At 46.4% G+C, this 27,152-nt stretch overlaps 1 protein-coding gene across 2 annotated transcripts in view; it reads left to right on the forward strand.

The window, feature by feature from the left end:
- The window catches only part of HMCN1 (hemicentin 1), a 1,785,366-nt gene extending 1,759,029 nt beyond the window's left edge, over nt 1-26,337 (forward strand). For both annotated transcript variants that reach the window (XM_069641364.1, XM_069641365.1), the window contains one exon: nt 23,940-26,337. In XM_069641364.1, coding sequence (XP_069497465.1) covers nt 23,940-24,306 — 367 coding nt within the window. In that variant the 3' untranslated portion in view covers nt 24,307-26,337. The remainder of the gene's footprint in view (nt 1-23,939) is intronic.
- The last annotated feature ends 815 nt before the right edge of the window (nt 26,338-27,152 follow it).

The following is a 27,152-nucleotide window of genomic DNA, read 5'->3' on the forward strand; positions in this document are numbered from 1 at the left end:
CAGCACCACAGGATCACGCTATATTGATGACCGCTGCTAGGAACCACACGCCGCCTCAGGATCGCGTTACCAGAAGAACACTGACACGCCACCTCAGGATCGCGTTACCAGAAGAACGCTGTCTTCCATTCAATGCACGCGCACTAGTAACCTGTAGCTGCACACACGCTGCCAAAGGATTGGGATCGCGCTCACAGATAACCACGGGCCGCAGCCGCAACACCAAACTAATCTCCTCAGATTCACCGCTGAGGAAAACGTAATACGTGGATACAAAGAACTTCCTGGACACGCCGCCCCACGTCACCAGGTCCTTTCCTCAAACGCAGCCGACACGCGAGGTACTACGAACGCTAACACTGCAAGTCTTCTAAAGTCGTGCGCAAGTTGACATTTAATATTTCAAAACTGTGCGCACATAAAGAAAAACAAACGTTCAAAAGAGCGTTGAAATTACTTTTCTTTTCCGAAAATTATTTACATTGGTTGAACAGCATACAATCTTAAACTTTTCTTCCAAAACTTAAAATAGAATGACTTTCCAATACTGAACTTGAGTTAACTTAAGCTAAATATGAAAACAGTTTCTCACAACTTGGTTTTTGCATAACTTTAGTCACTTATCTGTATTTTCACTTCTCTGGCTTTTCCTGATGAATTGAATACAGGTATTCTAAGGTTTATTTAGTTTTTCTCTTTGACTTTACTGTAGCTCTGATGCGCTGTGACCATCCATGAACTGATCTTGAATGAAAGGCAGTTTAGAACCTTTCCTTAGGTTCCAAACTGCATCACAGTAGTCAATGACTAATTACTGCTGGACAGGAAATACTCCACCATCTTGAACTGGGACAATAGTTGCTGGCTGATATTATAGTTATGTTAAGGAAATGCCTTTTCAATGCAATTGACCTTACCTAACCACCACTATTGACACTAGTAATACCTAACCTAATGTCTTCTAATACCCAGGGACCTGACAGTACCCGCTCGATAAAGCCCTGCCCCAGGGCCTGGTTTCTCTGGTCTTCGTAAATGAAATTTCTTAACCAACCTTGGTGAATAAACATCTTGCTTGGCCACCCATGATCTTTCCTCAGGGCCATACCCCTTCCAATCTATCAAATAATGCACCCTACCTCTAACCACCCTAGAATCCAGAATGTCCTGAACCTCATACTCCTCTCCCAAACCTTCCACACAAACTGGTCTCGGTGCCTGAGTTAATCTAGTTCCTTTAATACAAGGTTTCAAAAGATTAACATGGAAAGTAGGATGAATCTTAAGACTAGATGGTAACTTCAGTTTGATAGTGACTGGAGAAAGAACTTGATCAATTTCAAATGGCCCCAAGAAACGTGGACTACACTTGTCTTTTCCTTTCAGAGCTATGTTTTTACTGGAAAGCCAAACCATATCACTAGGTTGATAACTTGGAGCTGCCCTACGCTTACAATCAGCAAATCTCTTGTAATCTGATTTACTTTTTCGCAAAGCCTTGATAGCCTTTTAACATTCTTAACCATAGCTCTTAATCTCCCTTCAACATCTGGAACTTCCACTTCCTCAAAATTAACATCTCTAAGAAACCTAGGATGAAATCCCTTATTTAAATAAAATGGTGACATATTCCTAGAATCTTTAGCAGTATTATTATAACAAAACTCTGCCAACTATATTAAATCCACCCAACACTTATCAGTCTTAAGGTAACATCGCAAGTATTTTTCCAACTCTTGGTTTACTCTCTTGGTCTGACCATTTGCCTCTGGATGAAAGCTAGTAGTTAGACAAATCTCTATATTCAATTCTTTGCAAAATGCCTTCCGGAATTTTGACACAAATTGAGAACCCCCGTCTGAAATCACTTGTGTAGGAAGTCCATGTAATCTTACCACATTTTGTAAAAATGCTTGTGCTAGGGGGGGCGAGGACCTAATTTAGGAAGGTTTCAACAACATCCCCTGAAAACGCTGTGCATATCACCAAGGGACTGCAAAGATATCCGTCTCGGAACTTTGGGCGGTTGCGAGGCGTGGGAGCAGCCGCCAGGCAGTTCCATTGAACAGTCACTCTGAACCGGGGGCGGAGCCAAGTGGCAGGCCGAGTGGGGGAGGTGCGCTACAGAAACAACGCAACACCACCGAACCCATGATACGGCGGTGAAGGGAGACGCATCCAATAAACTCCTGGACGGTACACACACTGTCTCCGACCCTAGGTGGGAACAAGACAGAACCACAGATGGCAAGGGCGGAGTACACTAGGATCGGGGACCGTCAACGAGTGTGTCCTTGCAGTGCTCGGGTAGATCCGAAAATCAGAACCCCTGGAGTGGACGGCTGCATACACGCACAAGCTGCCGGGGGACAGGTGGTTGCCAGAGCGAGTGCGGGACATAACGGAGGTCCGACACGAACCGATTAATACGGCTGTGAGTACACGCGCAGCAGAAAACACCTACCCGGCAGAGCTGACCATTTTGTCCCCACCCCTCCGGCTAATACTGCAACCACACAACGCTGTTTACAGGGATCCGCTCCCTGCATCCCCGGCCCAACGAAGACTTCGGACATCGGCTCAAGCACAAAGACCCCCGCACCACCCACACCGAGGCAGCAGCAAGGAATATCGCAGCCGGCTCCCCATCAGGCAAGTGCGCAGATACGCAGAGGTTCCCGCCTGCATACATAAACGGGCAAAGTGCCGGAAAATCAAACGACACACAGAAAGGCTCGCCAATGCTGAACATTTAGGTGTTATAATACACAAACACTCTATGGCAGGCTATTGGATGAAATCTGACACAAAAGGAAGCAAATGAGCAGCCCGAGTAATCGCTACAGATCCTAATAGGCACTGGACCCCCTCCCCGAACTGGCCTCATCCTCTGCAGAGCAAGAACACGGTTTGGGGGATCAGAGTCAAAAGGAGAAATACAGTCCCCAGGACCGGCACACTGAGACTCAGCAATAATAAAGACAAAAGAAATTGGAACTTGGTGGCGCGTGTAGTAAAGAGGGCAGAGTCATCCCATTCCAAACAAAACAGACAAGTCCAGAACCATAGAATATACAAACCCTGAAAAGCGATAAAGTGCAAAGCAGACCCAATGGAAGCGTAACCTACTGACATTAAAAGGAGTCCAACAACTCATTGTCCTCACAGTACCCCACGGCCTATCAACGCCGTAGATAATCCACCGGAAGAAAGCACCTATAAACTCCGCTCAGAAACCCTGATGCCAGGAGTACTGGTGTTCATCAGTGGTGGAGAGGAGCTGCGAGGGCGACCTCACGGGGCACCGGCATACGCAGGCGTGGGAAGCAGCGTCCCTCCCCGGGCCTTGTGAAGAAGGGGGCTGTGAGCCCATAGCGTCGGAGGCAGCTACGAAGAGCCGACTCCAACAGTAAGCAGGTGCGGGAGCAGGTTCCTGCCAGCATGCACAGGGGCGGTCCCCCGGTGTGCCATTCAAGTACGTGGGGCTCGTGCTGGGCAGGAGGAAGGTGCGAACCGCCCAAGTTCCGGTGCAGAGGCACCTGAGGCACCTCAATAATCAAGGCTCTGTTGGGCTACAGCAGCGAAGAGGAGCACACAGTGGGGACGTAATATATGCAACAACAGAACTTCGCTGGTGCCGGAGCAACCTGATACTTGATCAAGGAAGGGGGTGTCCCACGGCGGTTGCTCAGAGAGGCCCCATAAGATAACACAGGATCCAGCAGTAGACAAGAGGAAGGTCCTGGGAAGAAGTCATAAGGCCACAAGGCTGCGACAGTACAGGGGGGGCAGAGAAGAGACAAGGGAAGCGCAGTGGGGCGCAGTCCTCCTCCATTGAAGCCACGATCTTGCACGCTGTTCCAGGCCCTGGCTCCTCCTGAACTTTTGATCTCCCGCATAATCGCACTGCAGCGAGACCACACAGAATAGGCCACTGGAGCATCACCCGACAGGCCTTGGAAACCCCTGGTTTCTGTGAGTACACAGCACCATACTACTATTTTATCAGAAATTTGAAAAAGTATCTGGGTCGACGCTGAGGCAAACCTGCCAGCGTCCGGGAGACACGCTGAACCGAATGAAGAACTTTGTGTGCAGTAGGCTCTGGTCCCTAACCCATATCCGAGGGCCAGGAGAGTCTTGGCCTCCTGCCCCCCTCTCCCGAACTTCTGGCGCTCCGGGCGGAACCGTCGAGCACTAGCGGTGAGTGGGGCTTCCGTGGGAGTGAACTCTAGCGGCTACACAACATCATGGACAATTGGTAAGACGCGCTCTGCGAGGGTTTGGCTGCACTTCAGTGGCTGTTGCGGCGCAGCCACACATCCACATAAAATCACAGAAATTGTGCCTCTAAGCCAGTGTTGGCACTCTGAATCTCAGACCTACAGCAAGAGGAACTGGGACGGGGAGGCTGATTGCCCCCAATGGAGCAGTAGTCACTTGGCGCAGTTGCCTAGAAGTACTTGCGAGTCCCTTCTCCCCACGTGACTAGCAGGAAATTGGCAGCAACAACACAACCCGACCCTGGAGAGGGTCCCAGTGCAAGGGCTCCTCCACCTTTGTCGTCTACCGTGTGCGCTGGGTGCGAGCCGTCTGTATGCACAGATGGGGGTAGCCTCCTACAAGGATTGCGGTCTACACATGTGGTGGGTGAGCTGGGTCAAATACACCCTCTGATACCTTCACAGGCCTAGTAATGAGATAAACCTGGTACCCTGCCACATAACAGAGACACACAGTAAGCTGACGTACGGAGGGCACAGGTCATAACACTCCTCCAAAGCCACCACAAGACCTGTAAGCAAACGCAACCTCAAGGCACTCCAAAGTTCCAAAGAAGGCAACATAGGATCACAAGAACAATCAGGAAGCACGTTACGGACCTACGAGCTCTAAGCGATGAAGGAAGCTTACGCTTTGGTCAAAGAGTCATCTTCTCGGCTTCCGAGTAGCACTGTCTGCACCCAAAGGATCAGCTCTGATGTCAAGGGTTAGGTAATGACTGGGCAGTCAAAACCAAGAACCCAGGCCAAAACTCAAGTGGGCCAAATTGAAAAGTGCTGGGGTAAGGGTCAACGAGCAGAGAGTTATTCACCCCCTCGACCGGTTGAACGTCCTACCTATACAGTAGAAACATCACCAATCTCAATGATGTCAGATAAAGAGGAACTCCTGAGCTGTCTGAAGGGGATGGAAGCTCCACTCATGAACTCGTTCCACAGCCAGCTGTAACAGATGAAGGTAGAATTGAAATCATCCCTTCAGGAAGTAAGCAGAGAAATGACGGACCTGGGAAACTGAATAGATATAGTCAAAAATGGCTTATCAACTGCGGCAGAAGATTCTAACCAGAACAGTGTCCTCCTGGAACAGCTGGCCAGCGTAACAACCAACTTGGAACTACAGACAGAAGACCTTAAAAACCGCTCAAGAAGATCCAACATCAGGGTCAAAGGCCTCTCTGAAACGGTCCAGGACCGTAACCTTAAAGATACAATGCAACTATGCTTCAGTAGCCTGCTGCCGGAAACCCAATCGGACCAAATTGGCTTTGATCGTATACACAGAGTCGGCCAAAAACAGAATGACCCAGAGATGTTCCAATAGCAGTAACATCCTACTGTCAGAAAGAAGAAATACTGAGAGCACCAAGATTCCACAATGACCTCACAATCAATGGCTCTCACATTCAACTGAACTAAGATCTGGCACTGAGCCCTACTCCGCAAGAGAAGAATGATGCAGCCAATTACAAAAGTACTACAAGCAAAACAGATACGATATAGATGGACTCACCCTTTTGGCCTATCATTTACGTGGGAAGGCAAACAGCAGAATATTACTACTTGTGAGGAGGGCTGTGCAATCCTGCAGCTAGAAGAAGTCCAGGAACGTCCGATTGCCCGATCACGTCCTAATCCCCCAGACACTGCGGGTAAACCGTGGGAATGGTCAATTGAGAAAAAGCATAAGTCAAAGAAAACAGAGAAGCTCAGAGTCCAGCGCCAGGAATAACAAGATACGGAAGGACGCTTGGAGAAGCAGCTAACCAGAGAATGTACAACAGTAGAACAATATTAGAGGACAACAATACATCGAAACATACAAAACCTACACAGAGGAGAAAGAACAGCACATCTAGAAGGTGGGAGCCGAGAGGGAGACCTGGAGGGCAGTGGGAAGAGCCAAATGAATCAAGAGCCACATCAACAGGGCAAGCTCGAGTACTAGGGTACCAAAAGGTAAATGTGAAAGGCACAGGCACACCTCAACTCCAGCTTGTACCAGCACCACCTCTCCTATACCAAAATGGCTGAGTCAAGGGTTACATCTCTGAACGTACAGGGCCTGAACTCACCAATAAAATGACGGGCGATACTAGACAGGCTGGAAACAATGCAGACGGCGATTGGGCTCCTGCAGGAGACACACCTCCTCCCTGAAGATGAGAAGCGCATGACCAATCGGAACTTTCCACAACAATCTTTTGCTTCAAGCAGAGAGAAAAAAAGGGGAGTAGCTATACTAATTGGGAGGGCCCTAGACGTCAAAAAACTACAAACTCACAAAGACAACGAGGGCAGATACTTGGGGCTCAAAGGGCTGATAAAAGGAAAATTGTACACAATTATAACAATTTACGTTCCAAACAGTCGCCAAGATGTGTTCATAACGGATTTGCTGGGCAAACTTGGCAGCTGGTGCGAGGGCCAACTGATAGTAGGAGGGGACTTCAACTGCGTTATGGACACAATGCTGGATAAGACACTTCCCCCAACAACTACTGACCACAAAAACAGACAAGCCCTGGGCCGATTCTACAGAGAATTAGGAGTAATTGAAACCTGGCAATTCTTCCATGGAGACTGGAGAGAGTACACCCACTACTCAGCTGTCCATCTCGGATACTCCAGTATAGACATGATCTTAGTATCTACATCGTTAGTTCCGCAAATAACGGAAGTAGAAATAGGTGTGGAATATCACTCAGACCATGCACCAGTGATGGTGGGTGTGGATTGGGGGTGGAAGAGAACAGAGCAAAACCACCCTGGAGATTAAACGAAATCCTCCTAAAGGACATAGCACTAAGAGCCCATATAGAGACCACCATCAGCAACTACTTCAAAGAAAACAATAACAGGGTAACGGCCTGGGGGGGTAATATGGGATGCAGGAAAGTCAGTGATCAGGGGAGAATTCATGTCACAAGCAGCGGCATACTATCGTGAAAGAGCATTAGTGACAAACCAACTAGAAAAAGAGGTGAAAGCTCTAGAAGTCCAACACAAAGCTCAGGGCTCGAGGAAAACCTTAAGAGCGCTTTGGAAAATCAGAGCTCAACTGGAGAATCACACGGCGGACCGGATTGCCCAGTCGCTGCTAAAAACAAAACAATCCTACTATATTCATGGGGGCAAGGCTAATCGATTTCTGGCAGCGAAACTGAGAAAGCAAAAAACCCAGAATTACATAGAGCAGCTAAATGACTCCCATGGGAAACCCCACACAGCAGAGCTTGACATAAAGGAAATAATGAAACGATTTCATGTGTAACTATTGAAAAGTGAAAACCTAGACTCAGAACGCCAACTCAACTAACTTAATATCAATACTCTCCAGCTGCCCCAAATTGCAGAGAAAGAGAGAATCAAGCTTGGGAATCCAATTACGGCACAAGAAATCAGCGATGCCATCACAGCACTACCAGCAATTAAGACTCCCGGCCCAGACGATTTTGCAATGGCTATTACAAGACATTCCGCACACAATTGCTAGGTCCATTGACAAAACTATTCAATACAATTAGAGAAGAGGGGATAGTCACGCAGGATATGGGGAAGTTCATGACTATACTACCTCTAAAACCAGGCAACGATCCCAACAACTGTGCGAGCTATCGGCCTATAGCATTGCTGAACACAGATGCAAAAATATATACGAAAATTTTAGCAACTCACCTAATGGAAGTTCTACCAAGCATAATACATGATGACCAAGCAGGGTTCATCACTTATAGATGCTGGGCGACGTACACAACAGTAATTTGCAGTAGCAGCTCTGGACGCCACCCGGGTCTTCGACAGCATGGACTGGGGCTATCTGAGACTGATCTTAGAGCGCTTTGGTTGTGGTCCAGAATTTACGAAAATGGTGCTCGCCAATTACCAACATCCATCGACAAGCTTCAGGATCAATGGTCAGGGTACAGAATTCGTGGAGATCGGAAGGGGCACACGACAGAGCTGCCCTCTATCCCCTCTGATTTTCGCGATGGCAATGGAACCATGTACAATGCACATCCACCAGGATGTCAGTATCAAGGGAGTTACAATAGGTCAGGAAACCCACAAAATAGCCCTGTATGCGGATGACATCATGCTCTTCATGGGAGACCCAACAAATACAATGCCCAGAGCTATGGCCCAGCTGGAGGAATTCAGACAGGTCTCGGGGTTCTCCATACATTTCTCCAAATCAAAAGCTATGAACATAACAGCAAGGAGAGGAGATACCGAGACATTGGAGAGGGCATTTCCGATGTGCTGGGTGGAAAGAAAACTGGAATACTTAGGAATCCACCTTGCCAAAGAACCACACAAGCTATATCAGACAAACATAATCCCGCTGTGGAAACAACTACGGGAAGACATGCAGAGATGGGACTCCCAGGATCCCAGGAGCTGCCCTGGTTTGCCCGCATCACAGAGGTCAAAATGCCCATTCTCTCCCGTCTCCTCTATGTAGTAAGCTCACTGCCAGTGCCAATACCGCCTGCCAAGATCCGAGAGCTGCAAAACACGGTATTTAAATTTATATGGCATAACAAGAAACCCAGGATCCAGAAACGAATCCTAATGCGCTCCCCTCGGCAGTCTGGGAGTTCCAGAAATGGACAGATACATTTTGGCTACACAATTAGCACCAATGTTAAGGTTGGTAAAACCAGAGGATCATAAAGGATGGTGTAGAATTGAGCAAACAGCTTCATCGACTCCCCTAATAGCCCTTCTGAGCCTGAGAAAAGAAAACCGAAACAACAGAGAAGCCCTACTGGAAATGACAAAATGGTCTCTGCTAAATTGGGAGAAAGCTCAGAAAAAGAAACGCATTCCGAGTGGATTGGGGCCATTTACGCCACTGATGTATAACCCATATTTCACACCGGGTCTTCGGCGAGGATATTGGGCGGGATGGTCAGGGGCAGAAACTACGCATCTCAAAGATATGTACAAAGACGGTTCTCCATTGCACTTCACAGATTGCCAGTTGAAATTCAATATAGGAGAAAATGAACGCTATAGATATGCGCAAATAAGGCACTGGATTACCCACCCAATGGTGAAGAAGGCGGGCACGAGAACGCAATCAGGCCTAGAACTGTCGCTTCAGGAAGGCAACATGGCGAAGGGGGTCTCCAGACTCTACAAACTCCTCTCCAACGACCAACGAACCGACTATCTCACATACAAAATGAACTGGGAAAGAGACATGCAAGAGTCACTAACAGAGGAGGAATGGTACCAAATATGAGCACGTGCACACAGCACTTCCAGATGCATCACAATAAAGGAATCAGCGTACAAACTGTGCCTCAGATGGTATATCACAAAGTCAAACTCTGCAAAGAAAAGAGACCATCTTAACTGGCGTGGTGTTAATGTCTTGGCTCACCGCAAAAAGGTTACATTCCGATGATCTGTAAGTACAGTAACTTTATGTCTAGCTCCGAGCAAATAATGTCTCCACTCTCCGAAGCTGTTTTAATTGCCAAAGGTTCTCTGTCTGAAATGGTGTAATTTCTCTCAGCACTGGAAAACTTTCTTGAATAGAAAGTAACAGGATGTAATTGTCCTGTACTCTGATGTCTCTGTGACAGCACTGCTCCCAGGGCCAAATCAGAAGCTTCAGCTTCAACAAAAAATGGCTGTTCTACATCAGGATACAATAATATTGGTCCCGAAGTAAACGTACTCTTTAGAAAACTGAACTCTTCCGTAGCTTCTTTTTTCCAAAGAAATTTTACACCTTTCTTCAACAATTGAGTCAAAGGAGAAACTACTGATGAAAAATCTTGAATGAACCGCCGGTGGAAGTTAGCAAATCCAATGAAGCTCTGTACATCCTTTACACGAGTAGGTGTTGGCCAATCTAAAACTGCCTTAATCTTACTGGAATCCATCTCTAATCCAGCCGGTGAAATTACAAAGCCCAAATATTCCACTCTGGTTGTGTGAAATTGGCTCTTTTCTAACTTGGCGAAAAGATGATACTCCTGCAATTTCAACAATACTTTCGTACATGTTCTTGATGTTGATCCTCTTTCCGAGAAAAAACAAGAATATTGTTAATGTAAACAACTACAAAGACATCAAGATACTCCCGCAAAACCTCATTGATAAAATATTGGAATGCTGCTGGTGCATTACAAAGTCCAAACGGCATCACTTGATACTCAAACAAACCGAATCGAGTTCGAAACGCTGTCTTCCACTCATCATCTTCTCTGATTCTTACTAAGTGATAAACACCACGAAGATCTAACTTAGTGAACACCTTAGCCCCTTGAATGGCATCTAACATTACTGAAATCAATGGAAGTGGATAGTGATTCTTTATTGTAATCTTATTGAGTGCCCTATAATCTGTGCAAGTTCTCAAACTCTTATCCTTCTTGGGCACAAAAAATTATGGCGATGCCGCAGGTGATTGGAAATGACGAATAAATCCTTTCTCAAGGTTTTCTTGTAAATAAGTCTTCAAATGTTAATTTTCTTTCTCAGTTAATGCGTAGATTCTGCCACAAGGAATTGGGGCCCCATCTTCTAACTCGATTTTGCAATCATAAGGGCGATGCGGTGGTAACTCATTCGCCTCTCGCTCACTAAACACATCCTCAAACTCACAATAGCATTCCGCCAAAATTCCAACCACAGCCCCAATAAACTGTTCTTCAGTTACTCCATTAGCCAAAAACTCTCCCAGACTCTCCTGTCTTCCAACATCATCCTCCTCCAGATCTACAACACAATGCTCTGAACAATACGCTGATCTAAATTCCACTGTTCTTTTGGCCCAATCAATAAAAGGATTATGCAAAGTTAACCAAGTCATGCCAAGAATAATTTGCAATTGAGGAGCATCAATCAACTCAAAAATAATTATTTCCCAATGTTCATCAGCAATTTTCAACCCAATGACTCCTGTAGTTTGTATTATAAGTCCCGAACTGAGTTGAGTTCCGTCTACTGCTCTAACCTGCAGTGGAACTTCTTTTGACACTACTGGCACTCCTAAGCGAATGGCTAAATTCTTATCCATAAAATTGCCTGTTGCCCCTGAATCTAAAACACAAGGACCCCCACATTTCGAACCTCCCTTCCAAAATAAGGATACATTTATTGTAATGTGTGGGACTGATGCCTGAATTGTGTTCGCCACCATCTGACCTCTTCCAGTAGATGGGAAATATTTTCAAGGGGTTTTAGGACAATTTCCAACAAAGTGGCCACTAGCTCCACAATAGAGACGAAGATTTTCCTTCCACCTCTTCTCCTTCTCTTCTTTTGTTAAAGGAGGTCTAAACTGTCTTTCTCTTCCAGACACCTTAACATCTCTTTGAACAACATCTATTTTTGATCTCTCACTGCGTACCCAAGGTCTACCCTCAGAACCTGATCTCCTCCGCTCTAAACGTCTTTCACTTAATCTAGCATCAAGTTTTAACAAAAGAGTAAATAACTCCTCACAAGAAGTTGGTCTTTCTACAATAGTCATCAAAGCATCTTTTAGTTTATCACGTAATCCTCTATAAAAGAGAGAAGATCTTTTCTCTTCAGGCCAAGCACATTCTAAAACTATTGCTCTAAACTGTGTAATATAAATGGATAACTCCTTAGTTCCTTGTTTCAATTCAAGTAATTCACTATCTACACTCTGAGTTAAATCTGATCTTAATTAATTAGTTAAGTTAATTCTGATCTTGAATGAAAGGCAGTTTAGAACCTTTCCTTAGGTTCCAAACAGCATCACAATAGTCAATGACCAATTACTGCTGGACAGGAAGTACTCCACCATCTTGAACTGGTACAATAGTTGCTGGCTGATATTATAGTTATGTTAAGGAAATGCTTTTTCAATGCAATTGACCTTACGTAACCACCACTATTGACACTAGTAATGCCTAACCTAATGTATTCTAATACCTAGGGACCTGACATCCTTGAAAAGTACTATTTTAAGCATTTGTCAAGTGGAGGTTATTAGGTTGGTCCCTCAGGGGTGAGTCAAGAGCATCCTATAGTTTAGGCTCTGTACGTAGGCATCCACTCAGGAGATACATTCTCATTCTTTGCAAACTGGCATGAGCCATGTAAGGGCCAACCTTAGCTCCGCCTTGAGAAACCCTTTAAGCTAGAATTTGAAAACATCCAGAACTGCGCTTAATTGGATCATAGAAATTGTTGATTATTAGACTTTCATTCTTGATAATGTGATTTGTTAGAAATATTGACACTTTACAATGCATAGTTCAGCAGAAATCTGACAGTGTGCGGTTATCTACAGCTACCCCATATGATTGGGAATGGAGCCGATATGCTTAATTCGCTCTCTGTTGAATAAGAGAGCCTGTTAGTGCATGCATCAGAATTTGTATTGTTCCACTTCAAACATTCATGTTGATCAGAACAAAATGAAAGTTGAACCAGAAAATTGTCATTACAATTTCCCTCTCTTCGGAAAGCTTCAAAATAAGCCATTGCCCTCATTGTAAACAGATACTAGGTATCGTTCCCATTAGTGCATATTGTTTCTTCATTACCACTAAACTACTCTCACCAACTCTAAGAGCTTCCGGAACTTAAGGAGATCCGGCTCAAGTCTGAGAGGGGCAGGAAGGCCATTACAAAGGGTGGCTCCTGCCGAGGAAAGAGATCCACCCCCCCCCCCTGCAGAGAGTTAGAGCTAGAGAACCGAAGTTGGATATAGCGTGGTCCCAGACCCCACAAAGCCTTGTCATTGATGCAGAGGGTCTTGAACTTGATCCTTGCAGCCACCGGGAGCCAGTGGAGAGATGTTTGGGGTGGAGAGATCCGGTCCCTGGGCTTAAGGCCAAGGATAAGTCTTTCAGTCCTGTTCTGGATTAGTTGTAGAGGGAGCAGAGTAGAGGCAGGCAGATTGAGAAAGAGACTGTTGCTTTAGTCAACCCCAGAGAGAAACAGAGCTCTTGAGACAGTGAGCTTCTGGGGAAAAGTGAGAAAAGGTAGAATACCTCTGAGGAGGTGCAACTGGAAGTGGGCCTTCTTGGCCAGGTCCATGAATAAGGAGAGAAGGAGAGAGTGGAGTCGAAGATGACACCAAGGTTTTTTGCCTCACAGGAAGGCGAGGGTAGTGGGCCCAAGGAGGACAGCCAGAGCAAGAGTGGGAAAGCGGGAGCAGGGGTCCCAATGAGAAGTGTCTCTGTCTTACTGGCATTAAGGCAGAGATCGTTGGAGAAGCACCAATCCTGAATCATGGACAGGCAGTCAGGAATGACTGAGAAAGGAGAGGCGGCTGAGGGAAGCCTGAAGGAGAGCCAAGTCTTGCCTGCATAACACTGAAAGTTGGAGGAGAAGGTGGAGAACAGGTGGGCCAGAATGACCACATAGACTTTGAAGTGCCAGGGTGAGAGGATAGAGCCCTCGGGCACACCACATGTAGAGAGAGTGGTGGTGGAAAGGAAGGGCCCAAGTTGGACCTGGGAGGGTCGGTCCAGGGGGAAAGAGGTAAGCCACGCCAGAGCCTGATCCATGATGCCCAGGTTCTCACAAAGTCGATTTATCATGGTGGAGTGATTGACTGTGTCGAAATCAGAAGAAAGGTCAAGGAGGATGAGGACAGAAGTGTCACAGGTGTTCAGGAGAGCAGTTTCCATGCCTCTGGCTGTTCCGAAACCAGATGGATGCTCGTGGAGGTAGCCAACAGATTCAGTGTGGAAAGTAAGCAGGGAGATGCCAACTTTTCTAGGAGTTTGCCCAGGAAAACAGTTGGTAGAAATCGGGTGATAGTTTGCCGCACAGGATGGACCAGCAGAAGGCTTTTTTACGAGGGGGTGGAGAAGAGAGTGCTTGAGGAGAGAGGTGAAGATCCAGTGGCAAAAGAGCGATTGCAGAAATCAGCCAAAGCTGGTGACAATTGCAGCGAAGTAGCTCAGGAGGGCATCTGGCTAGCCCACAAGATGGTTCTGGGACTGTTCTGAGCACTTCCAACAGCTGGATCTTCAAGCAGAGGTCAGGGGCTGGTTGTTTCCACTGGTTCAGTTCCAGGCGTCAAAGCACTGTTGATGGTCTTCTTGAGATCTACAGGGAGGCAGGACTTCACTGGGCAAGTGAAGAAAGGGTTGCTGTTGATCTTCCAACGATGAGTTCCAGATTTTCAGTGGACTGCTCTCCTTCGTAGGAGGCTTGGCTCAAACGAAGATCTGAAAAGCGGCTGCAGGAGTTCTCTTTTGTCCAGGATCCTGGATGCAGTTTCCACCAGCCCACCAATGGCAAGTATCTGCACCATTCAAGCTGGCAGGAACTGTCCAATCCTGGACAGCCTCTGGCCACTTCATATTCCCAGCAACAGACGCACCTGGCAGGGATTTGGACTGGGTCCAGATAGACACAGCCCCCAACATCCGGCCACGCACACAGAGCACCACTTTGCCCATGAAAGCTAGAGCTTTCCCCAGGAAAAGGCTTACAATAGACAGAATTCCAGCCACTCCAGGGCAAGAAGAAGGTCTAAAGACAGTATGGACAAAGGACAGGCAGAATTCTCATGGCACAGCCATTTTAGAGCATACAGTACTCTAATTGGCATTGAGCAGTAAAATGCAAAAGTAAACAAGACTATTAAAACGAAAACACTATAAAAGTATCCACTACCACCAGCCCACCATGGAAACATCATGCAAGTAATCACAGAGTTTGTAAAAACAAAGTTACAGGGATTCAAATTGTCCCTACCGCAATTCACTGAAGGTGATGTATGCTGGAAAAACAAAGAACTTTTCTATGGAGAACAAAGTTATCCTGTTTTGATAGCTGTAGGGACTGATCAGTGCCCCCAAAACAGATGAGCTTGGCAAAGTAAGTGGCGCAAAAAGGGTTCACTTTACTCCAAAAGTTGGAAAGGTTCAAAATAAAAGCAAAAAGTAGGGTGTCACGTTGATTTCTATGGAGGGAAAAGCAGCAAAAAGTAAAATCATTCCTATCAGAGCCAAGACCTACCTTAGAGAGAGGTCAGTACTTGCAAGACAGAGCAGGGTACTACTTTGTTTCATGTATGCAAGAGCTCTGTGAGCCCCTCTACTAAGAATGAGCACATACAAATAACCTGTTCTATGGGTAGGTTCCAACTCTGGAGGGTCTACAACCATGTTTTAGCTCACTAACCCTTTTACAGAGGAGAACAACCCATTTGTATATATGTCTAGTCCCACCCACCTGGCCAGTCCAGCACCGAAATGCAAGGCAAGTCTCCGCTGCACATGAGTACCAACAGCAACCCCGGACACATGTTTTAGCCATGTTGGGCCTCATCAGTGAGGTGAAGCTGTGCTCCTCTAAGCACAGTGAGCAAGGGTCCACATCTGGATTACCCTGGGTAACTTACGGTGAAACCCCAAGTCCCTAAACACATATGCAAGAGGTCTGGGGGCCCCTCTACAGAGAATAAACATGGCCAAATAACCTGTTATATGGGTAGGTAACCACATTTTAACTCCCTGTTCCTTTCACAGAGGAGAAATACCCATTTGCATATCAGTCTAGTCCCACCCACAGGGACAGTCCAGCACCGAAATGCTAGACAATCCAGACGTGGACCCCTTGCCTAGCATTTCGGCCCATGTCGCATTAATATGCAAGTGCTTGATATAGTTGTGTAGGAGGTCACAGAGCTGAAAGAATGTATAGGGGACAAATACCTACATAAATACATTGAGGGTGGGGTGCCGAAACATAAAACCATTCTTACACTGACTCTGCACGTGACATATGATGGCAGCACCTGTGCATTTCAGGCTGCACCGTGCACATAATGACCATACCTGGCTTATGAGGCCATACCTGCATTAAGGGGAAGTGCTTTGGCATTTGGCAAATGATGGAAACACCTGGGCAGGTGGGACTGTGACTTGCATATAATTAGAATTCCTGGCAAATGAGGCTCTACTTGGCATTATTTGGTGATTTCTATGCTTTACTGGACTATACCTAATGCCAATGGCAGTAAATACCACCGTGTTACAAGGTAGAATACCACCTACAAATTCTGCCAATTTTACCTCCACCCCAGACGATGAGGTAAAACTTGAACAAAGTCACTTAGAGATTTTTTAAAATGAAACCACTGACCGCTTAATAAATATCTTTCTGAGGCTTATGGAATCTGCTTAGATCACATGCTGTGCATAGGCCGACATCTAGTGGAAGCTGCGGAGTATTACAGTTTGTTTTTCGAAACTCGAAAATGGGCGTCGACACAGGGCGTGCCAGTAATACCATCCCTAGTGTGACGTCCGCTGTACCCAAGATCCCTCACGCGTCTAGGATCCTCAGATTGTTTTTTTCCGCCATACTGGTCGGAAGCATTTTGCGGAGTCTCCTGGCCTTAGCCATACTTTTGCTAAAATATTTAAAATATTAATTTATTGACATCCTTCCCCATCCCAACGTTGAACTTCGACACTTGACGCCGGCTGGAGAAGAAATCGACCGTCGGCTGCTGCACGACGGATTTGGGCCTCGGAAGGCCTCTGGCCTCGGCCCAGGCCTTGGAAGGCCTCTGGCCTCGGCCCTGCAAGTAGGGAGAGTGGGGGGTTGTACATACTCTACACTCTTGGTATATAGGTACACCTTAATCATTTCCTACACTTAACAGCCCGCTGCCTCAAGGTGTGTATGGAGGGTACCCCTTTTCAATTCTGCCCCAAGTGCAATCGCAAATACCCTTGGGTCGACAGGCACGCCACGTGCAATCTCTGCTTGCTGAGGGACCACCCTGAAGCAAACTGCAGAGCGTGTAGTAGGTTTAAACTTAAGACAATTAAGGACCGTTCGACGAAGCGTTGGGCCCACCACGCCAGGCAGGCGGCCATGGCAGCGGAGGGCGCCTTCAGCGACGGCAGCGACGCCGTACTTTCGGACTGCGAGGGCATTACGGCGTCAAAAGACAGCCGAGCGCAAGTCCCCGACCTCGCAAGGTCGTCCGGCAGGGCGGCTATGGGGAAGACACCCGGCGACACAAGCGCTTCACACACTACACACACTAAACACACGAAGTCCAACTGAGACTCGACGACGTCGAGTTCTCGGAAAGAGGCACAAAAAGAACGGTCCGATTCGGTGTCCTCTGGGCGCTCGGTCGAGATCGCCGCATGACTTCAGGCAATCATCCACTCTTGCCAAGAGTGCCTCGCTCCCTAGGCTAACAGAAGTTCGATCGTCGGAAGACGAAGAGGACTTCCACCCCCAGGCCGCGCTACAGGAGTCGGAGCCCGCAGTCAAAATCAGTGAGGCCCCACGCTCGAAGGACAGGGACCCCACCCCCGATCCTCGACGCCAGGCGTCGAAAACATCCGGAGCCACTAAAGGACAGGGAAAACATTTTTCCACTCACGAGGAGGGGGGGAAACAGCAGAAGAAGCAGCCCTTGCACTCTTCCACACCTGTGAAACACACCACTCCCCCTAAACAGACAGACAAAACCAGGTCTGCTGATATGTCTAAAACCAGCAAATCTACTCAAGATAAATCACATAGACTTGCTGAGAGAGTCATTCCCAGTTCCAGAAAATGGTCGAGTGAAGACATAGATAGGGTCATGTCAAGGATGTCTTCTTTGGCTGATTTTTTACGATAAAAATCCAGAACATTTCCTCTCGTATGATCCACAAGGGGCGACACCCTCAGGCTCTAATGATCCTATCCCCCCGAGTAAGAAGCCTCGGTTTGAAACACTGATGAGGTCTACAGACCCCTTCGAGGTACAACCATACTCAAGACCATACTCACTGTATGAGGGAGAGGCTTCCTTTGGTGAGGACCAAGAATTTGGCATGGTAGAAGAGCAAACCGGGACGGGCTACTATGGGGATGATGAGGACCAAGAAGAGGAAGAGGAAGACACGGAAACATACAGAGTAGATTCCCCGGTAGAGAACGAAGCCCCGGTTACCGACTCCCCTGTTGATAACCAATCCCTCCTAAACGAGGTTCTCGCACGCGCAGCAGAACATTTCCATATTGACACCCACGGTGTCCAGGAGGAGAGAGACTACGCAGAGGAGTTAGTGGGAGAAAGGAGGCCTGTTGCCCAGACCATCCCTATCCTTAAGTCCATTCAGCGAAGAATAGACCCGTCCCTGGTGAACCCGAACCTCACCAGAGCAGTCAATCCGAGGGTTGAAAAACTTTTCAGGGCAGCCCAGTCTGACCCTCTCTATATAAGAGGACATCTGAAGCCAGACTCCCTAATTGTCACTAACACTCGTAAGAGGGCTGGAACACCCTTGTCATCGTCCGAAGCTCCACCCGACAAGGAGAACAAAAAACTATACGGTTTCGGCAGGAAAGTAGCCTCAACGTCCGCCTATCAAGCAAGGATTGCAAACTCCACCACCCTGTTGGCCAGCTACAACTGCCATCAGTGGGAAGAAGTCGCAGCACTCGTAGCCTCTGCTCCTGAACCTTTAAAGGGCCAGTTAGCTCGGATTTCCGTAGAGGGTAGAGCCGTGTCTGGTTGCATTTTGAAAGCAACCTTCAACGCCGCGGACAACGCAGGCAGATTGATAGCAGAAGGCACTGTTATCAAAAGACATGCGTGGTTACGGCAGTCTGGTTTTAAGGCAGAAACCCAGGCATCATTGTTGGACAAACCGGTGGAAACCGATCTGTTGTTTGGTAAGGCGGTCGAAGACGCACTGAACAATACCAAGGACGAATACGAGACACTCAAGTCCCTTGGCCAGTTAACCAATAAACCCCCTAACCAGAGAGGGAATAGTAATTTTCATCGCCCACGCGGCCAAAATTCCCATAGAGGATCTAACTATTCCCAGGGGCAGGGTACACAGTGGAACAACAACCAACAGTCTACCCAGGGTTACGGGAGGGGTAATAGGAGAGGTCGTGGTAAAGGCAGAGGCAGCCCCATCAAGGGAGGCGGCATGCCTCCACCAAAGCAGTGACGCTCAGTTCAGGGTCCCTTCTCACGCAACCCCAGTAGGGGGACGCATTTCCAACTTCACCCAGGCTTGGGAAGGGATCACATCAGACAGATGGGTGCTGTCAACAGTATCCACAGGATATTGTATAGAACTACTGCAGCGTCCCCAGAACCATCCTCCACGACAAAGAGTACACTCTTTAGAACATCAGAAGATTCTCCTCGAGGAGATCGCCATTCTGCTGGAAAAGGACGCGATAGAACTCGTCCCGGGACACCAGGTAAACAAGGGTATTTATTCAACTTACTTCCTTGTGCCAAAGAAAGATTTGACAATGCGCCCAGTATTGGACTTACGGCCTGCCAACAAGTATGTCAAGCCCCAAAAGTTTCGTATGACCACGCTACAAGAGGTAATCCCCCTCCTAAAAAAGGGGGATTACATGGCAACCTTGGATATGAAAGATGCTTATTTTCATATTTCCATGTTCCCAGCGCACAGAAAGTACTTGCGCTTCAAGGTGGACAGTCGACACTACCAATTCAAGGTACTGCTCTTCGGGATAGCTTCAGCACCAAGGGTATTCACCAAGGTACTGGCGGTGGCGGCTGCACACCTACGCAGGGAGGCAATCCCAGTGTACCCTTATCTGGACGACTGGCTCATAACGGGGGAAACCCCAGGAATTTGCAGTACAAACATTCAAAGGACTATCGACCGCCTCCACGAGTTAGGCTTCTCAATCAACGAGAAAAAGTCAAGCCTGGTGCCAAGCACCTCCAAACAGTTCCTAGGAGCAATCCTAGATACTCAAGAGGGGTTGACCTTTCCTTCTGAAGAAAGAATTCGGAATATACTACTGCAAATTCCGCATTATCAGTCCGGTCAACAAATAACGGTACGCAAAGCAATGCGTTTACTGGGCATGATGGCGTCATGTATTTACCTGGTCCCCCACGCGCGCCTGCGCATGCGTCCCATGCAGGAATGGTTGGCGAAACAGTGGTCTCAGGCAAGTGGTCAGTGGGACGATCTAGTGGTCGTTTCACCAACACTAGTACAAAGCCTTCACTGGTGGACAAGAGAGAATCTCGCACAGGGGAAACCCTTGTACGATCCCGAAGTACAGGCAGAAGTCACTACCGATGCATGTCTGACGGGGTGGGGAGCTCACCATCTCCACCACACAGCTCAGGGTCTCTGGTCTCCCTCAGTGGCCAAGAACCACATCAATCTGCTAGAGCTTCTGGCAGTATTCAGAGCACTTCAAGCGTTCGAACCCCACCTATTAAACCTGTCAGTGCAAATCCGGACGGACAGCACAACAGCCATGTTCTACCTGAACAAGCAAGGAGGGACTCGTTCGCCAAATCTGTCCAAGCTTGCCCAGAAAATATGGATATGGGCACTCAGACGGAACATCTTCCTGTCATCACAACATGTTCCAGGGGAGCTCAATTCCCTAGCGGATGCTCTGAGCAGAGACTCCCTCCCAGAGGAACACGAATGGGTTCTACACAGAGAGGTCGTAGAATATATCTTCTCTCAGTGGGGTTTCCCCACTATAGACTTATTCGCCACAAGCGAAAACAGACAATGCCCAGGATTTGCATCCAGGTTCCCCCAACCTGACTCCCAGGGGAACGCCCTGTGGATGAACTGGTCAGGGATGTTTGCGTACGCTTTTCCACCAACTCCTCTCATCAGGAAAGTGGTGAACAAGATGAACAGAGAGTCGATGACGCTCGTCCTAGTTGCTCCCATGTGGGCAAGACAACCATGGTTCCCACACCTACGCAGGATGGCGGTGTGCGAGCCCATCAAACTTCCAGCCTGGTAAAACCTACTGTCCCAGCACCAAGGTCAAACAGTGCACCAGCAACCCAACTCAATGAACCTGGCAGCATGGCTCCTGAGGTCATAGAGTTTGGACATCTCAATTTGCCTCAGAGGTGTATGGACATCCTAAAGGAATCTAGGAAACCAAACACAAGGCACTGTTACTTTGACAAGTGGAAGAGGTTCGTTATCTGGTGCCAGAGTAGACAAATCAACCCTGTTGATTGCACTCCTTCCACTATTGTTACATACATGCTCCACCTGCTAGATGCAGGACTGGTTTTTAACTCACTGAAAGTACACCTGGCAGCCCTGTCGGCATACACCACTTCCCATAGCAAGATATCGTGGTGGAAAGTACCAGTAGTTAAAGCCTTCATGGAAGGAGTAAAGAGACTTCACCCTCCTATTTCAAACCCACCACCAGGGTGGGACCTTAATGTGGTGCTAGCCAAGCTCATTGGACCCCCTTTCGAACCCATGCATAAAAGCAGTCTCAAACACCTGACTTATAAAACGGCCTTCTTAGTAGCTATTACTTCTATAAGAAGGGTCAGTGAAATTCAGGCTCTGTCATTGCAGGATCCCTTCTTTACTGTCTATAAAGACAAACTGGTTTTACGCACACACCCTAGGTTCTCACCTAAATTTATATCAAAATTCCATGTAAACCAGTCCATCGAGCTTCCGGCTTTCTTCCAGGACCCGCAAAGCTCGGCTGAGGTGAAACTACACACCCTAGATGTGCGTAGGGCGGTCCTCTACTATGTAAATAAAACCAGACCGCTAAGAAAAACAGATCAACTGTTTGTCTCTGTAGCTACAGGCAGAGAGGGGGATTGCGTCTCTAAAGGTGCCATCTCGAAGTGGATTATTAACTGTATCCAGCTGTGTTACTCACTCTCTGAAAGAACTCTGCCTTTCACGCCAAGAGCCCACTCTACTAGAGGCATTGGGGCCACTCTGGCTTTCATTGCAAATGTACCTCTTGACACCATTTGCAAAGCAGCTACTTGGAGCTCTATTCACACTTTTACTCAGCATTACTGCATTGACACCCATTCCAAGGCAGATACACAAGTGGGACAAGCGGTTCTAAGACACTTATTTGCTCATGACCCTTCTCACATCCCACCTCCTTCTTCAGGTACTGCTCGCTAATCTATGCACAGCATGTGATCTAAGCAGATTCCACAAGCCTCAGAAGGGATACATTACTCACCGTAATCGTATTTCTGATGCTTGTATCTGCTTAGATTCACATGCAACCCACCCTTCCTCCCCTCCGAGAGAAGGCGCATGGTTGCTTGTAGTCTTACCTTTCTATCTATCTGCTTGGATTATCTGTACTCACGCTACTCCTCATGCTACCTCATGTCAGAAAAAATACAATCTGAGGGTCCTAGACGCGTGAGGGATCTTGGGTACAGTGGACGTCACACTAGGGATAGTATTACTGGCACGCCCTGTGTCGACGCCCATTTTCGAGATTCGAAAAACAAACTGTAATACTCCGCAGCTTCCACTAGATGTCGGCCTATGCACAGCATGTGAATCTAAGCAGATACAAGCATCAGAAATACGATTACGGTGAGTAATGTATTCCATACCAAAGATGAACTCGGGAGAGTAACGGATGCAGAACTGTTCATACATGAATAAACACATATAAAAACGTCCCTATTAATTATTTTTTACAAATAGTGACACGTATCACATAATAGGTTATGAAGAATTAATTGGTGCCAAACACATTTGTATGTACATTACCCACATCAAAAACAGTTAAACACATTACCTGCAACATGTTTCAGAAGTGTAGTAAACACATCAAACACGCAAATTGAATTGTTTTACCTGGACAAATAAATTAATGACAGCAATATGAAAACATGCACATACTTTAAGCAACGTTTGTAAACAATATTAAGTCACAAAACCTATCCAAATCTAATATTTTTTAAACATGTTGTTTAAGGTTAGGGAATTCTTTCCGTTGTTTGTCATGTTTGTCATAATTTTATTTGCAAGCTGGCTTTAGACGTGTAGGGTTATGATGTTTCAGTCTGTTGGGAGTTGTGTTCAGTTGTAATGTGTGAGTAGGGCCTCATTACAAGTCGTCTGGTCCGGTATTAAAGTGCCGGTATTAACGTATACTGGCACTTTACCGGACCGCTGACTACAGGTTTACCGGTGGGGCACCTGAGTTACCTCCAGCTTAAAGCGAGAGGTAAGGCAGGTGCCCTACCGGCAGAAATCGCCATCATTACTGGCACCAGTATTACCGAAAAATCCCCCCCATGAAGTCCTATGGGACTCCATGAATGGGTATTAACACTGTCACTCTGGCACTCTTGATCCTAAAGTAAGGCCCCCGGACTGAGTGCCGGAAACGGTAATATCATTTGCCGATATCCTGGCAGATTAACCGTCAGGATACTGGAACCCTATAATCAGGCCCGAATTTGAGCATGTTAGTGAGGTCAGTGGAGACCAGGTTCAGAAGAATGGTTGGGCGGTGGGGGTGGATACAAATGGATGAACTGTATTTAATATGATCTATTCATTTGGGAGGCCCTGGGGTACATACAGAAGGCCTTTGTTTCAGGGTTTCAGTTTAGTGCAGATTCCAAAAGCTTCCAATGACAAGATCCAGTAACACAGGAGAAATGCATTTTATTTTTGGAGTATGTTGGTCCGAGCTTTAGTTCATCTTCGAATTCTCCCTAGTGGCGGAAATACAGTGAGTTTGCTGTGATAGGGGACAAAAGTCGTATGCCCTTTCAGTCTATCTGTCACTGTTGATAATTATACATGTGAATGTTGGCGCAGAAGTTTTGGATAGGTGTGAAGATAATTCCTTGGTGTGAAGATAATTCCAAGTTTATCTCTTCCCCTGCAGGTTTTGCCTAAAGAATTGTCCTCCCAATGACCTGGAATGTGCTCTCAGCCCATACGCTTTGGAGTACAAGCTCCTTTCACTTCCTTTTGGGATTGCCGCCAATCAGGATCTAATTCGCCTGGTGGCGTATACACAAGATGGGGTAATGCATCCGCGGACCACTTTCCTTGTGGTGGACCAGGACGTCACCTTACCATTTGCTATCAGAGATGAGAACATGAAAGGTGTGGTGTTCACTACCAGGCCCCTGAGAGAGCCAGAGACGTACAGGATGAAAGTGCGTGCACTGTCGTATGGCGCAGACGGAGCCATTGAGTACCAGACTACCTTCATTGTGTATATTGCTGTGTCAGCCTACCCCTACTAAATGCACTTTCAGGAGTTACTCAGAGTATTGTAACCACATTCATTGGTGCCCATGGGGAAGAACACTGCCTCCTCTCTTCAGCAGTGACAGCCTTGTGATATGACTGTGGTGCTGCTTTCAAAATGTGCCCTTCCCTGGCGTGACAGATCGGTGCAAATGGTTCACCTGTGCAAGGTAGAAAAGATTGAAAGCGGGAATATGTTAGATTTATTTATTACACTGGACCAGTTCTTATCCAAGAATGGGCATTGCATGCCATGTCGTGTGTCAGGCAATGTATCTTTAACACATTGTTCTAATCTGTCACAGTACACAAAATGCACTGCCACCATACGGTTAATCTTTGTTGAAATAAATGGAGACTGCCCACTGGGAACCCTGTTAGTTTAGTCATATGTTCAGGAAATGTATCTGACATTTCAGATATCCACCTGGGAGCCTTTGTCAGATTGGCAAATGGAGGGCAGATTGGGATACAAGCTTCCAAATTCTACTCTTGCCTGATTAGCCACCACGATTGGCTTTTCAATGTCTTTTCTGTGACTTTTGTAATGATGTGTGTTCCTGCTTTAGCCCACAAGTCCTTAGACATCTTTGACTATACCTTTCACTGTGTCACTTCCAGAGATGAAATGGGCACAGCATGCTTCTCTAGAGTTGCTCCAGAGGTTGGTGCTACTGTTTGCATTGTCATGTGTATTAGTTGCCTGTGCTGAAACCTTCTCCCAACACTGAGCCACTTTTACAATGCAACTTCCCCCTATATTGATTAGACGGCATACACACTGCATCCATTCCAAGTGTTATTCACACATACAATGCAGAATGCTCTGGTTGCATTATTCGAATTTCTCAATTCCGAACACATTTTTGCTAAAATCACAGACTACCGATTTTCTTGTGATTAACCAAAAAGAATCATATACTTGAGTCAACTACCTAATATGGTTTTCCTTCAGAATTGTGTTCAAGTTCATTATTACCTCTGCTTTACAAAAACCCAATGACTAGCTCCCAATTGAGCTATCACAATACAATGAGTTTACCGTCACCATAGCCCAGCTAACATAGTCCGGAATCATTAACCTGTGCTCTGTAAGAAAACGGAAGGAGGGGGAAAGCTTAAACAAGGTTAGATATCTTATTTGGCTTAAACACATATTTAGGGTTCAAACACTTCAACCAGGCAAGGAGATACCTCCAGGAAGTTTGAAAGTGAAGCCTGCTGGGAATAATTAGACTGCTATGTTGCCAATGAGTCTCCTCAACAAGGGCCTCATTGCAGAACAATCATAATGGCTGGCTTCAAAGCCAGTCAACGTTGCTCTGTTTATGGCACAATCACGCCATGAAACAATGTTTACTCCGAAGCTGCCCACCAAGTGAATACAGCTTCCCCTTGTACAAGTTGAAGAAAAGCACTCCAAGAAAGAACTTCTGGGACACCACATCTCTAAGATGTCTTCCTCTTTGTATGCAAAAGTAGAACACTGTGAAATATAGCAATTTCTAGTTGAACAAAGAAGAATGTTCTGAGTAGCTCATTGGTGGTGTCTTCTTTGTACTGCCACACTCCATCGATGATCAGTCAAATAAAACTTCTCTTAATGCTTTCCTCCATAAGTTATCAAGACACTGTTATGTATCTATAAAAATGTCTACCTAATCCATTACATATAAATGTATATTGTAAACACAATACCACAGTTGTTGCCTTCCAAGCCCCCAAAGAAGTTCAATGGCTTAATGGTGTCACGGATTAAAGACTTGACTTTTTCTTTTGACGCTATATCTTCGCTTCGATCAACGTAATCTAAGGCGTCAGTGCACTGTAAGAGATGATGATGATTTCTGGCAGCCATTTATCTAGATGTATTGTATTTTTATGAAATGTCCTGTACAGTTTTTCTTCCGTTAATGTCCTCTACCGAATCACAACATTGTTTTTCCCAAAATGTTTATTTTTACAAAACTGTTTGTATTAAAACATTGAAAAATAAAGGTTCAAATCCCCTTGAATACCATTAAAAATTCCATGTTTTTTATTAGGGGTGAGAAAGTTCTATTAGCAGTAAATTGTACTGGGCATACCCTGGATATTATGATGCATCTAAACAAATATATATAGGACCACTCCTGCCTTTAGAAGACATTAAAGAATGAGCAAATAACCTTTGGTTTATCACATTCGTTAGACCTCTTGTAACGAGAAAATTGATGAAACAACACGTTGGAAAGTACACCATGTGGGTTGTGGTCAAAGCTTTAAGATAAAGTAGATCTAAATCTCTACTGGAGGAACTGGGGAATGGGAATAAATGTGATTCAGAGAATCGCCTCATACCAGAAAGAGTTATCAAAACCAGCCCTTCAGCAAGAGTCTTTACTTGCGTTGTCCCATTGCAAATGCCCATCATTCCTGTGGTTGGCAAGGGCAGTCAACAACGGTTGCACGACGAGATTGAATTTCAAGGTGACAATGGGTGGCAGTGCCAAATTACCCTTTGTAGCTTGAATTACTGGGAATGTTCACCATTTTTGGAGACACATGCATTAGCTCCAGGGTGCAAGGCCCTAAACAAACACAAGAAGCCTTCACCAGACCCAAACTTCCTAATGGAAAGCTATAGAAACTCCCAATTTAAATGGTCAAAATCTCGTGCATTTTAACATTGTTATTCCAATGCCTTCTGCTCATAAGTGAATGTGTTTTCTCACCGCTGCATCTAGTTATGGCAAAAACCTTTGCCAAACATTTAATGTCAACTTTCAGAAGTGAAATAGGCTTATAGTTGGTGGGCGCCATGTGGTCCAAGCCAGGCTTTAGAATGAAGAAATGTCATCAA

The sequence above is a fragment of the Ambystoma mexicanum genome, chromosome 1q, assembly GCF_040938575.1.
Source record: "Ambystoma mexicanum isolate Mex_15411 chromosome 1q, UKY_AmexF1_1, whole genome shotgun sequence".
In the NCBI taxonomy this organism is placed as follows: Eukaryota; Metazoa; Chordata; class Amphibia; order Caudata; family Ambystomatidae; genus Ambystoma; species Ambystoma mexicanum.